This window comes from Barbus barbus (assembly GCF_936440315.1).
Source record: "Barbus barbus genome assembly, chromosome: 1".
Classification (NCBI taxonomy): domain Eukaryota; kingdom Metazoa; phylum Chordata; class Actinopteri; order Cypriniformes; family Cyprinidae; genus Barbus; species Barbus barbus.
This window is the reverse complement of record NC_136729.1, coordinates 25,632,216-25,644,159: the sequence shown is the minus strand read 5'-3', so window position 1 is coordinate 25,644,159 and position 11,944 is coordinate 25,632,216. Positions and strand designations below refer to the sequence as shown.

Here is an 11,944-nt window from a genome sequence, read left to right as displayed (position 1 = left end):
CAGTTCAGAATCTTGGCATTTAACATTGGTAGTTTAGCAGGCTTGTTGGCTACTTCATGTTTTTTTATATATTATATTTAAGAACAAATAATCAGCGGATTATCACAGTTTGAGTTAGAGATGTGGAGGCGGAGTTTAGCTATAACGGTATTTTTCTGTTTTTAATATTAAATTAAAAAACGAATGAACGGAAGATACCCTGATTTTGAAGACTTCAAATATACTGAAATGTCAAATTTTCAAGTGAAAATGTCACAATTCCAGCCTTTATTGTCCTTTTGCGCGCCTGCTGGTGACTTCACGAACGAGCTTCACATGTGACGTGATGTGTGTCGTGCAACTTATACATTTATATTTAGATTCATTTTTTAGAATTTTTGGTCACAACGTGATTAGTTTTTATGCCACGAGTCCGTTTTGATGACTTTTGTAATAATGATAAAGTCTTAATAATGAAAAATGACACAGAGAGAGAGAGAATTGCTTTATTGACATGACTGTAAAAAATACAATATTGCCAAGCTTAAAATATATGTGGAGAAATATAATAACAATGAAAAGATCAAAATAATAGAATAAAAACACTATTACAATATAAACTTAAATAAACAGTGTAACAACTATTTCATACCACAGTGTTGTAGACAGCAGGGAAACACACTGAGGTCAGATACAGTACACGCAGCTCAAGGCGTTGTCATGACAACGGTCTCCAACAACAGCGAGGCTAATGGTGTGCTAGCGTACGGGCCGCTGAGGTGATTCCTCGAGACGCTGTTAAACCACCACGTTTACTCTTGCTCGAGATTAAAAGCACAACTCTTATGCTAATACAGACTCGTTTGTGGCGCTGTGTGTGAGAGATAGCCTATATATTGCAGGAACGATGAGCTCGCAGGCGTCTCCGGTAAAGGTGTTCATTCGCATCAGGCCCACAGCCAGTTTTGCGCATGAGCTTATTGAATGCCTTCCTGACCAGCAGGTAACCTATGCCATGTGCCCAATTTTATCTTGTTCAGATGTTTGTTGTAAATGTACCAATCTGTAAAGTTAGTGTTGTATTGTTTCTTGGAGCCTGTTTTTACTCCAACAAATTCAAACAGCAGTAAAACATAAGTAGCTACTATAAAAATACATTTGTGCAAGTTATAAAGATTATATTAAAGACATAGAAGAAGATTTCGAATTCCTTCTGGAAATGCAGGAGGATTTGGCCTAATACTCCAAACTTTGAATAAAATCCACATTTAAATAATTGGGCAAATCCACAATATTAGAAACTAAAAATTCAACATCAAAATTCAGAGAGAGAGAGAAAACATGTTTTATAGTTTTCAAGTATTTAAAACTTAGCCAACATTAAAGTTGTCCCAGTTTTATTTATTTTTTCTCATTACAATCCAGTTTAAATCTGTTTCTGAGAATAAATTTCATTAATTATTTAAAACGTAACCTCTTTAGCCTTCAGTAGAAAAGAAGAGAATTTGAGACACTTTCTCTTTGGAGAAATAAAAGGCAAGGGGTCACTCTGACTTTCAAAAGGGAAATCCTGTGCATTCAAAATACTTTTTAAAGCACTATTATTACAACCGCCTGCATAAAATTAAGGCCAGAAATGATTAAATCACATAGTCTTGGGATCACCAACAGGGCCAAATCCACAGGAAACATGCTTGAATAAAACAGATTTATTAATGCTAATTATGCCTGTCTTTCTTTTTTTTTTTCTCTAAGACTTTGAAAGTGAGATCAAGGAAAGACTCCAGTAAAGGAAAGAGGAATAATCAGCTGAGCTCATGGGTATTTCAGCTGAATGGGGTGCTGGATAATGTGTCACAAGAGGACACCTATGATCGTGTTGCCCGGAGTGTAGTGCTGGGAGCCTTCGCGGGCTACAATGGTTGGTCATTCAAATGCATGCATCTGAAATCACAAACATTCACATAGGCAGTCTATACTTTGAAATAAAATGTGTTTTTAGGTACAATAATGTGCTTTGGGCAAACTGGAGCTGGGAAAACATACAGTATGACAGGTGCTGCAGAGACTTACAAACACAGAGGCATCATTCCTCGAGCCATACAGGAGGTGATTCAGATTTATGATAAAGAAGCATATAGTCAATGTTTCTGCTCTTATGGCTAACAAACCATCTCTCATTTCCTCAGGTTTTCCAGGAGATGGAACATCGTGCAGATCATACCTTCTCTGTTCATCTTTCCTTTCTGGAAATCTATAATGAGACTATGGTAGACTTGCTCTCCAGCATAAAGCAAGGAAAAAGTTTGAATAGTGGGGTCTTAACTGTGATAGAAGAACCAGGGGCTGGAGTCTCAGTTAAAGGTTTGTCTTTACATCTGGTTCACAATGAAGAGGACGCTCTTAATCTGTTTTTCGAGGTAAGAGGTCAAGTCATAAAACCATTAGGTATTTGTACAGCTTATTAAAAAAAGTTGAATGCACATTCATCTCAGCAAAAATAGTCTATTTCCAGTAAACTGAATTCTTATCAGAAAGTGTTTGCACTATTAGGGGCAAAGGTTTGTTCTTATCTCTCATCACTTCTGTTGACAAATTGGCTAATGAAAAACAACACAACATAACCACCATCAGAAAAAAACAGAAACTTTATTACGGTCCCATTACATTAAAATGTTTTCCAAAAACATGAATGTTTTGCCCACATGATCAAAAGCAAAAACTAAAGGACATTTAGAATTGGATTTTCATATTTTTGTTATAAAATCAGCACATATGTGATAAATAACATTGCTCCCGCTGCATTAACAGGGGGAGATGAACAGAATCATTGGAGAACATGCCCTTAATAAACATTCCTCCAGATCTCACTGCATTTTTACTATGCACATTGAGGTAAGTCCACAGCATGTGCCTCATTAGATTCATGATCTCAAGTCTAAAATATATTGCACATCGTAGGATCTTAAAACGCTTGAGTAAACCTGCCTTTTTACACAAGGTGGTACTATTTGGCATGACATTAAATATGTTTGTGTGGCACAGTCTCGCTCTCGCACACTGTCGGATGCAAAATACATCACCTCTAAACTGAATCTGGTGGACCTGGCGGGATCTGAAAGACTTGGCAAAACTGGGGTGAGTTTATTTCTCTTATCATAACCATAGGCGCCTTACAGTTTAGCAGTAAACTGCTGAATGTGTAGTTTCTCAAATATTAGCACCATTTGCACTATTGTGTTAATCTTGGCAAGCTCCTCAAATGCTTACATTTGACAGTTTTTACTCTCTACTTTCTGTTTTTTACTCTAGTCAGAAGGTCAAGTCCAAATGGAGGCCATGTTTATCAACAAGTCCCTGTCTTTCCTTGAGCAGGTCATCTTGGCTCTAGCTGATAGTCGTAGGGAACATGTTCCCTTCAGACAGAGTAAACTTACCCATGCTCTCAAAGACTCGCTCGGTTAGTGTGCTCCTGCAGTTAGTTCTCCCGTAGAACTTCACCAACAAACCCACATCAATTAGAAGTTGAGCTGTAGCAGCAACTAGTTTTCAGCCATCAACATGTAAACATTCATTTTGGACAATGGGGAAATCTTCATTTCTGATAAGTAAAAAATTAACAATCTTGAATGGGACATGTGTGACCTAATGATTTCTCTCTGGCTCAACTGTTACCACACAGGAGGAAACTGTAACACAGTGCTTGTGGCAAACATATATGGTGAAGCGGCACAAATTGAGGAGACTGTGAGATGGTTTTTTTTTATTTTTTATAATATATCCAAGTCTAAAAAATATATGTCTAAAAAACCTCCTGGTTCTCTTGGCAGCTTTCAACTCTTCGCTTTGCCGCCAGAATGAAATGTGTGCAGACAAAGCCGTCAATCAATGAACATGTCAACCCAGTGGTAAGATTTTATGTGTATTACAAAGCTAATACTCTGATCATCTGATAATAATATCTAAGAAAGATTCATGTGCACATTCAGTTAATGCACAAAATCCTTTTAGATGATGGTTAAAACTGTGACTGTTTATCAGCTCCAGGTGCGAAGACTAGAGAAAGAAATCCAGTTTCTTAAGGAGGAGCTGTCAATGTGTAACACACTGGTGAGTACACAACATACACACATCCAGAATCTGTGCCTAAAATCTGTGATGCTTTTCACAAAGCACAATCATCCCAACTACCAAGTTCTGGTTTCCCAAGCTATGACACTTTGGCTTTTAATTTGATGTCCTCTTTACTTGTAGACTAATCGGGTTGGAGTTTCTAATGATATTCTGTCAGAGACACATGTGGAGGAAGTGAGGAGTCAGGTGCAGAGATATCTGTCTGGATTACTGGATGAGATCCCGGTAAACACCATAGTTGTTACCTCAATTCTTCAAATATTCAAGTCCACATTTTCATAAATCAGTCTTATTTTATTAGAACTGAATAAATGATTGAATCTTTCAGATTGTGAGCATGACACAAATTCAAGAGGTGTTTGCCCAGTTCAAAAAAGTGGTGTTGTAAGTACAGTTACCTATTCATAAACAATTTAACACTTAAAATGGAAGTCAATACAGTAATGTTTGAATGTCTATTAAATAGGGAGCAGCAAAAGAAATTGCGAGAGCAGCTAAGGCCACGAAACTCTTGCGTAGAGAAAGCAATGAACACCACACCATCTACTGTTGCAGAGGTTAGCCATTTACAGATATTTGGTGGACAACAATACTTCAGTGAGAACTGAAAAGGTAGAAACTGATGTCTTGTGCCTCATTAACTGTGCTACATGTGCAGTGGTCTGAAGGTGCTTTTGGAGAGGTGGAGAGTTGTGGATATGGCCTTGGTTTAGCTAAATCTTCACAGAAACATCAGCAAACTGTGTCACCAAAACCAAGTAAAGCAAGAAAGGACAAACAGATCAGCAGGTGACAATCTCTTTCTCTAATGTGCGAGACAGGATGTGAAAAATTGGCTTAGTATTCATGTTTAGATCTAGATTCATGTTGAAATACACAATGTAACATTTTAAAATGTAAGGCATCATACACTTGCTGACTTTGTGAATATTTATTGAGGAGAACTGCTCACCATACACTACACGACTGAGGATCATGCACAACCAGAGTCATTCTGAACACAACAAACTCACACAGAAACAGGCACTTCATTGCTACGAGATGCATGATAAATGAACACAAAATGTTCTAAAATCAGCTCAAAATATCAAACTGGTTTTATATCATCAGTCTGAAGCTAAAGAATCAGAGTCTGTGCCCATCAAACACCGCATGATTGTTGGCCAACTCTGGCTATATAGGCAAAATCTGCAGCCTGGCTCTGACTCTCAACAGCTAGTATCGACTCATCCAGACTGCAAACAGGGGCAAACATCTGGGAAGTGTATTCCAGCCTTTAGTTTGCCATGTTCTCTGTCAATAAACGTGATGAAATCTCCGTGATATAGAAGATAGTCTGATGCAATTGTGTCCATCTACATCTACAATTTTCTGGGAATGTAAATATTTGTACTTAATTTGAAAAAATAAAACCGCAAAGAGCATACATGACAATCATATTTGAGAAATTTCAATGTTTAAAATGATCTCATTCTAAAAACTATTTCCATTTAATAAAAGGCCATAATAATATACTTTGGTCATCAAACAATGTCTCCATCCATGTATATTAGTAAAAACCACTGTAAAATAGGAGCATTTGAAGTAAAGAAAAACGAACCAAATTTTGACTACAAGACTGAATTATGGTACTTCAAATCATACCTTGAACAGAAAGGAAGGAGCAGTGAGTCAACCGCCAGTGGAAAATACAACTGTGCAAGCCGAACCGGCTCTAAACCTGAGCGAATCTGACATGACCACACACGAACCCCAACAAGATGATCCAGAAAAACAACACAGAACCGAGTACGTACTTCTTAACATTAGCAGAGCCGGTGAGCTTGAGGCGACCTCTGCTGACGGTACCAAGTACTGCAGCAGCTAACTGTGGACTAGGAAAATAAATGTCGAAATTAATGTATTTCTCAGCTCTCCTCCACCAAAAGCGGAGGCATTTGAGGATTTCAAGGCAGAACGAGGAAGTGAGATCAACCGCATACTGAAGGAGAACAAGGCTGTGCTGTCGGAGCGCACGACCCAATTACGCATACTCTCAGATGTCATCAATGCCACTAAACGGGATCTTGACTATATTACATATGAGCTGCGGCAATTCAGAGAGCAAAAACAAGGCCAGGGTGAGTATTACACGGTGTATGTGAATCTACATGAATTTGCCTACAGTAGGGAAGTGTAGGAATAGAGACTTTCTGAATGCGATGTAATCATCACATGGAACTGAAGGATGTTGGTTTGTATCATAGGTCAGTTTGTGAGTACGGAGGGGGAGCCTGTGCTGGAGGAGGCTGAGCTGTCTCTAGTGATGCAGCTGAAAGAGCTCAAGAACCGTTATAGACAAGCCTACGAGGATATCAGAAGCACAGAGACTGAAGTCAGCTACTGTCAGCACCTGGTGAATCAGTGCCGCACACGGCTGCTAACAGGTGAGTTCCTCTGGTTCTCCACACAGCATATTATTATAGTCTGTATAGGCTTCTGTTTTTGATGAGAAATTAAATAACTCCACCGATTTTTAGAAATTAAATAACTCCACATTTGCTTAACTGATCTATACAAATATATTCATAGTTGTATTTACTGCACCTCACTATTATACACAAGCTCAACTTTTTCTAATGCCATTAAAATGTTTTTGTTTTGTGTTTGCCAGAGTTTGAGAGATGGTACAATGAGTCTTTCTTGTTTCCGGATGAAGTGTTGTCAGTCTTAGAGACAGGACCAGTTCGACCAGGTCACATACCTGTGGACAAAGCTTTAACACTGGTCAGTAACATTCCCACATGTGCTCATGTTTGATAAAAAGAAATGTTTCTCAGCATATTAGAAAGATTTCTGAAGGATCATGTCACAAAGCCTGAAGTAATGGCTGCTGAAAATTCAGCATTAAATTGCATTTTGAAATATATTAAAACCGAAAATAGTTATTTGAAATTGTAATATTTCAAAATATTACTGTTTTACTGTATTTTTGATCCAACAGATCAAACATACAGTAAAATGGTAATTTTTGAAATATTGGTGAACATTGGTGACTTTTTTCCCAAAAATTACAAAACCTTACAGATCTCAAACTTTTGAACTATAATGGATATACTATCTATTAAAGGGCACCACTCTTTTTTTTTTTTTTTTTTTTATAATTCTTTCATTTTCTTTTGAACACATTTTAATGTCAAAGAGTGGAGATCTTAGTCTGCATTTTACCACTATTAGAACATCTCAGGAAAGGTTTTACATGTTTGTTGGAAACAATGGAATGAGCAGAAACTATTCAGATTGATAATGTGAGAGACTTGTTCCAGTGTGCTTGTGTCAGATGTTGTATTATTAAACAGATGGATGATGAAGAGCAAAGCGATGGTCTCCATCACAAGCTGCATGCAGACAGTACAGTGTCATTTTACAATGCCTATAACAGGACTCTAAAGAGGGTAAGACATTTACATACACCCAATACTAGATTTCATTATTCAGCACTCAAATGATGCTGAATGCAATGCTAAATTTAACTATATAATGAAGTTGTCTTTCATTTACAGAGGGGAAGCAGACAGGTGTCTCGAAGTCCAGAGTCTGTGAGGGGCAGCAGGAGTAAAACAAAACTCCCTATTCTCTCAGTCATCTGATGCAGGTCTCTGTATGCTCAGTCTGTCTCAGGAGTACTTGACACTTCCTGAAGAACGTTTCCATAAACGTGTGAAATCACTAGGACATATGAATACATCTGCTATCTGAAATCTGCTTGTGCTGCATCATGTGCTAATCTATCCTTAAACTTGTAATTGATATTGTTCAAACGCAAAGACAATCCATCTTAAAAATGTTTTAATTTTTCAGTTTCTGAAAATAACATGCTGTGTATTTTTAGCTGTACATTACTATTGTTAGTTCTTTGTTAGAAATGTTAAATATCAGTTTACACTTTACAATATATTTTCCACTTTGAGAAAAACCATAGTTTGCTATAATCAGAGGCAAGAACAACCTCAATACATCAGGTTGTTAAATGAAAAGTAAACTTTATTATTCCTGAACCACAAAATAGACTTCTTTGGTTGTACAAATTCACTAGTTACAGTCCTGAATGAGCTCTATCCCCAGACCTTTAGTCCCACCCTCCCCTTTAGCAAAAAACAAAACAAACAAAAAAATCCTCCCCAACAAGAAACCAAGACACGAAAACAATGAGATCGAACTCTTTTGCTTTGAAAAAGTAAAAATGTAGTGAATCCCATTATCCCATTGGTTACAGAAAACCAACTTCTATTTCCTCAAACTACAATTTAAAAAAAATACAATGAGCAATCCCAAACTGTTATTAACTAAAACTGAATTTCAGTCGATGAGAGCAACACAAAAGCTAAGATTAGTTATATATAAAAAAAAAAAAAAAAAGTTCATATGTTTGACAGGATCATCGGGACACAGTGTTGATGGCAGCTAGGGTGGTGAACAACTGATTTGAGAACAGTGAAATAAAACGGTTTATTTGAAGGAATAATAAAAGTCTATCATATTAGTCCTCACACAGGATTGACAGTAAAATCGCAATAAGCCAATATACAAACACAGGGATCAGTCAGTCAAGACCCTGGTAGAATCATCTATACCCTCCAGACTTTAGTTTGGTCTTGGGGCAGAAAGGCTCAGATTCAACTCTTATTTTTGCTTCTCTTTTAGCATTTATACATTATTCACACAATGAGCTTTTCAGTGGCTTTAAAAGTTGAACTATTTAAATTGTAGATTAGAAAACATCTACTACCTTCACACACCTGTCAGAATAAAGAAAGAAAAGATAAGAGCAAGATTCGTAGATGTCAATAGAGATCAAATGTTTTCAGATGATTCACTTTCCTCCTCCTCCCACTCCCAAAATGGTACCATGTGTTTATGGAGAGGTAAAGTGAGGTCTAGCAAATGTGAATTCTCCACTCTGGTCACTCTGTGTAGGCAAGGGAATGATTTAATGCATACATGGCCCAGAACAAGAAGCAGAAATAAAAACGGAGGATGTGTTTTAGTGTCCTTGAGAAACAGGATCACCAAAGTAACAAATCTGGTGAAACTATTATCCACTTCATTTTACTCTCCTAGTCCAGTAAAGGAAGACTAGAAATCAATTAAAAGGTTTAGAATGACGCTACTCAATACAGTAGGACTGACTTTATGATATGGCATGACCATACATATTACCAAAATGTTTATAACAGATCTTTAAATAAGGTCAGATGCAACCTTTCAAAAATATTACATTCATTTGCATCACCTTAAAAAAAAAGAGATTCTGTTTTGAAACTGATGATATAAAATGGAAATAAAGCTTTACGCCAAGGCCTCATTTTCAATTTTAAAATGTTGCGTGCAAGAAAATTTATCCCAAAACCAAAAATCAAAATGTCACAAAATCACAAGTAATCAGCTTATACATGTCAAAAAGCCTCAATTTGTTCCTCTATTGTATTGGAATCCCATAGATTAAAAACAGTATATTACATTAATAAATTACATTTAAAAGGAATAAAAACGTTTTTCTGATTGTGAATTAAAGCAACAAAAGTGAAAGTCTGGCTTACATGGGACAGTGAAGGTAGCAGTATGTTGTCTGCAAACTGAATCTCCCAAAACAAGAACGCGTTTACATTTAAATAGCTCCTTTTCTGCCTTTCCATATTTCCATTTCTAGAGGAGGTTTCCAAAGTGTTAAACCCACAGCATCTCTTAAAATAACTCTTCTGACAGACAGAAAAATAGGTCAATCAATAAGCCATCATCTGGACTTCTCGTAGTAAAATCTGAGCAACCCTTTTCAACTGAAAAGACAAGACTAGTGTTTGGGAGACTCACCTCCCAACCTGTTGTCGGCACTGAACTAAGAGTGGCTTAATATCTGTGTACAATATGTATTTCAGAGCATTCTATGCCATGTGTGGTATCTCTTAGCATTAGATGATCAATATGTGTGTTTTATCTTCACAGTTCAGATGCATTAGTGTATGGTTATGTGGGCACAGGAGCCTCTAGGCTGCGGCGGCCCTGTCGTAGTTTGCGCTTGTTACTGTAGAGAGCCATCTCCTCTAGAGCAGATGTGGTAGCCACAGGAACTTCTACAACAGACACTGAAAGGAGAGAGACAACAAATGTATTAAATATTGCACTGTAAAGAGGAGCTGTCGTCTTTGACGCTGCACATGTAAAGTTCATCTAATGAAAATAAGAAATTTGCAATCTTCTAATTGACAAGTGACAGCTTTTAGAAATGAGAAAGCCCTGCTTTTATATATGCTTCTATACCAGGGGTGGCCAAAGTCAGTCCTGGAGAGCCACAGTCCTGCAGAGTTTTGCTCCAACCCAACTCAAACCCTTGATTATCAAGTTAATCAAGGTCTAAACCAAGGGTTACTAGAAAGCTACAGACAGGTTAGTTTTTATCAAGGCTGGAGCAAAACTATGCAGGACTGTCTGTCCAGGGCCGACGTTCCAAACCATCCCCTTGTCTTTAAATGCATGTAGATTTCAGTTTAAATCCCACAAACTCCCGCAAAGCAGTGATTCAGGAGAGCCATTCGGTGCATAAGCTGAAAGGCAGAGCTGCACACCATGCAGAAAAACCCTGCAGAGCACTGATCACCTTGAGTACACTGTTATTGAGATTAGAAGCAGACAGGTAAAAATATATACAGGTCCTTCTCAAAAAATTTGCATATTGTGATAAAGTTCATTATTTTCTGTAATGTACTGATAAACATTAGACTTTCATATATTTTAGATTCATTACAACACAACTGAAGTAGTTCAAGCCTTTTATTGTTTTAATATTGATGATTTTGGCATACAGCTCATGAAAACCCAAAATTCCTATCTCAAAAAATTTGCATATTTCATCCGACCAATAAAAGAAAAGAGTTTTTAATACAAAAAAAGTCAACCTTCAAATAATTATGTTCAGTTATGCACTCAATACTTGGTCGGGAATCCTTTTGCAGAAATGACTGCTTCAATGCGGCGTGGCATGGAGGCAATCAGCCTGTGGCACTGCTGAGGTGTTATGGAGGCCCAGGATGCTTCGATAGCGGCCTTAAGCTCATCCAGAGTGTTGGGTCTTGCGTCTCTCAACTTTCTCTTCACAATATCCCACAGATTCTCTATGGGGTTCAGGTCAGGAGAGTTGGCAGGCCAATTGAGCACAGTAATACCATGGTCAGTAAACCATTTACCAGTGGTTTTGGCACTGTGAGCAGGTGCCAGGTCGTGCTGAAAAATTGACCCTGCCCTTGATAAAACACAGTGGACCAACACCAGCAGCTGACATGGCACCCCAGACCATCACTGACTGTGGGTACTTGACACTGGACTTCAGGCATTTTGGCATTTCCCTCTCCCCAGTCTTCCTCCAGACTCTGGCACCTTGATTTCCGAATGACATGCAAAATTTGCTTTCATCCGAAAAAAGTACTTTGGACCACTGAGCAACAGTCCAGTGCTGCTTCTCTGTAGCCCAGGTCAGGCGCTTCTGCCGCTGTTTCTGGTTCAAAAGTGGCTTGTCCTGGGGAATGCGGCACCTGTAGCCCATTTCCTGCACACGCCTGCACACGGTGGCTCTGGATGTTTCTACTCCAGACTCAGTCCACTGCTTCCGCAGGTCCCCCAAGGTCTGGAATCGGTCCTTCTCCACAATCTTCCTCAGGGTCCGGTCACCTCTTCTCGTTGTGCTGCGTTTTCTGCCACACTTTTTCCTTCCCACAGACTTCCCACTGAGGTGCCTTGATACAGCACTCTGGGAACAGCCTATTCGTTCAGAAATTTCTTTCTGTGTCTTACCCTCTTG

At 38.2% G+C, this 11,944-nt stretch overlaps 2 protein-coding genes across 13 annotated transcripts in view; one reads left to right on the top strand and one right to left on the bottom strand.

Moving 5' to 3' along the window:
- Positions 1 to 701: 701 nt before the first annotated feature.
- LOC306876120 (kinesin-like protein KIF9) lies at positions 702 to 8,494 on the top strand. Of its 3 annotated transcripts, none has more exons than XM_079427066.1 (21): positions 702 to 758; positions 882 to 982; positions 1,735 to 1,900; positions 1,982 to 2,088; positions 2,169 to 2,399; positions 2,791 to 2,874; positions 3,025 to 3,117; positions 3,292 to 3,439; positions 3,662 to 3,726; positions 3,810 to 3,887; positions 4,021 to 4,089; positions 4,234 to 4,338; positions 4,442 to 4,497; positions 4,580 to 4,670; positions 4,772 to 4,902; positions 5,767 to 5,901; positions 6,025 to 6,233; positions 6,360 to 6,539; positions 6,767 to 6,879; positions 7,452 to 7,547; positions 7,656 to 8,494. In XM_079427066.1, exons 2-21 carry the CDS (start codon positions 887 to 889, stop codon positions 7,740 to 7,742), a joined length of 2,340 nt encoding a protein of 779 aa, XP_079283192.1. In that variant the 5' UTR covers positions 702 to 758; positions 882 to 886; the 3' UTR covers positions 7,743 to 8,494. The 3 variants fall into 3 exon arrangements, with proteins under 3 accessions (XP_079283192.1, XP_079283194.1, XP_079283193.1); XM_079427068.1 differs by having other exon boundaries at positions 837 to 982; XM_079427067.1 differs by having other exon boundaries at positions 721 to 758; positions 868 to 982.
- LOC306876063 (protein scribble homolog) overlaps positions 7,927 to 11,944 on the bottom strand; it is a 95,460-nt gene continuing 91,442 nt past the window's right edge. For 7 of the 10 annotated variants that reach the window (XM_079426966.1, XM_079426965.1, XM_079426971.1 and 4 more), the window contains one exon: positions 7,927 to 10,235. Coding sequence is in view for 6 of the 10 variants with exons in the window: in XM_079426965.1 (XP_079283091.1) it covers positions 10,117 to 10,235 (119 nt within the window). In the remaining 4 variants the exon portion in view is untranslated. The remainder of the gene's footprint in view (positions 10,236 to 11,944) is intronic. The other 3 variants (XM_079426962.1, XM_079426964.1, XM_079426968.1) reach the window with 2 other exon arrangements.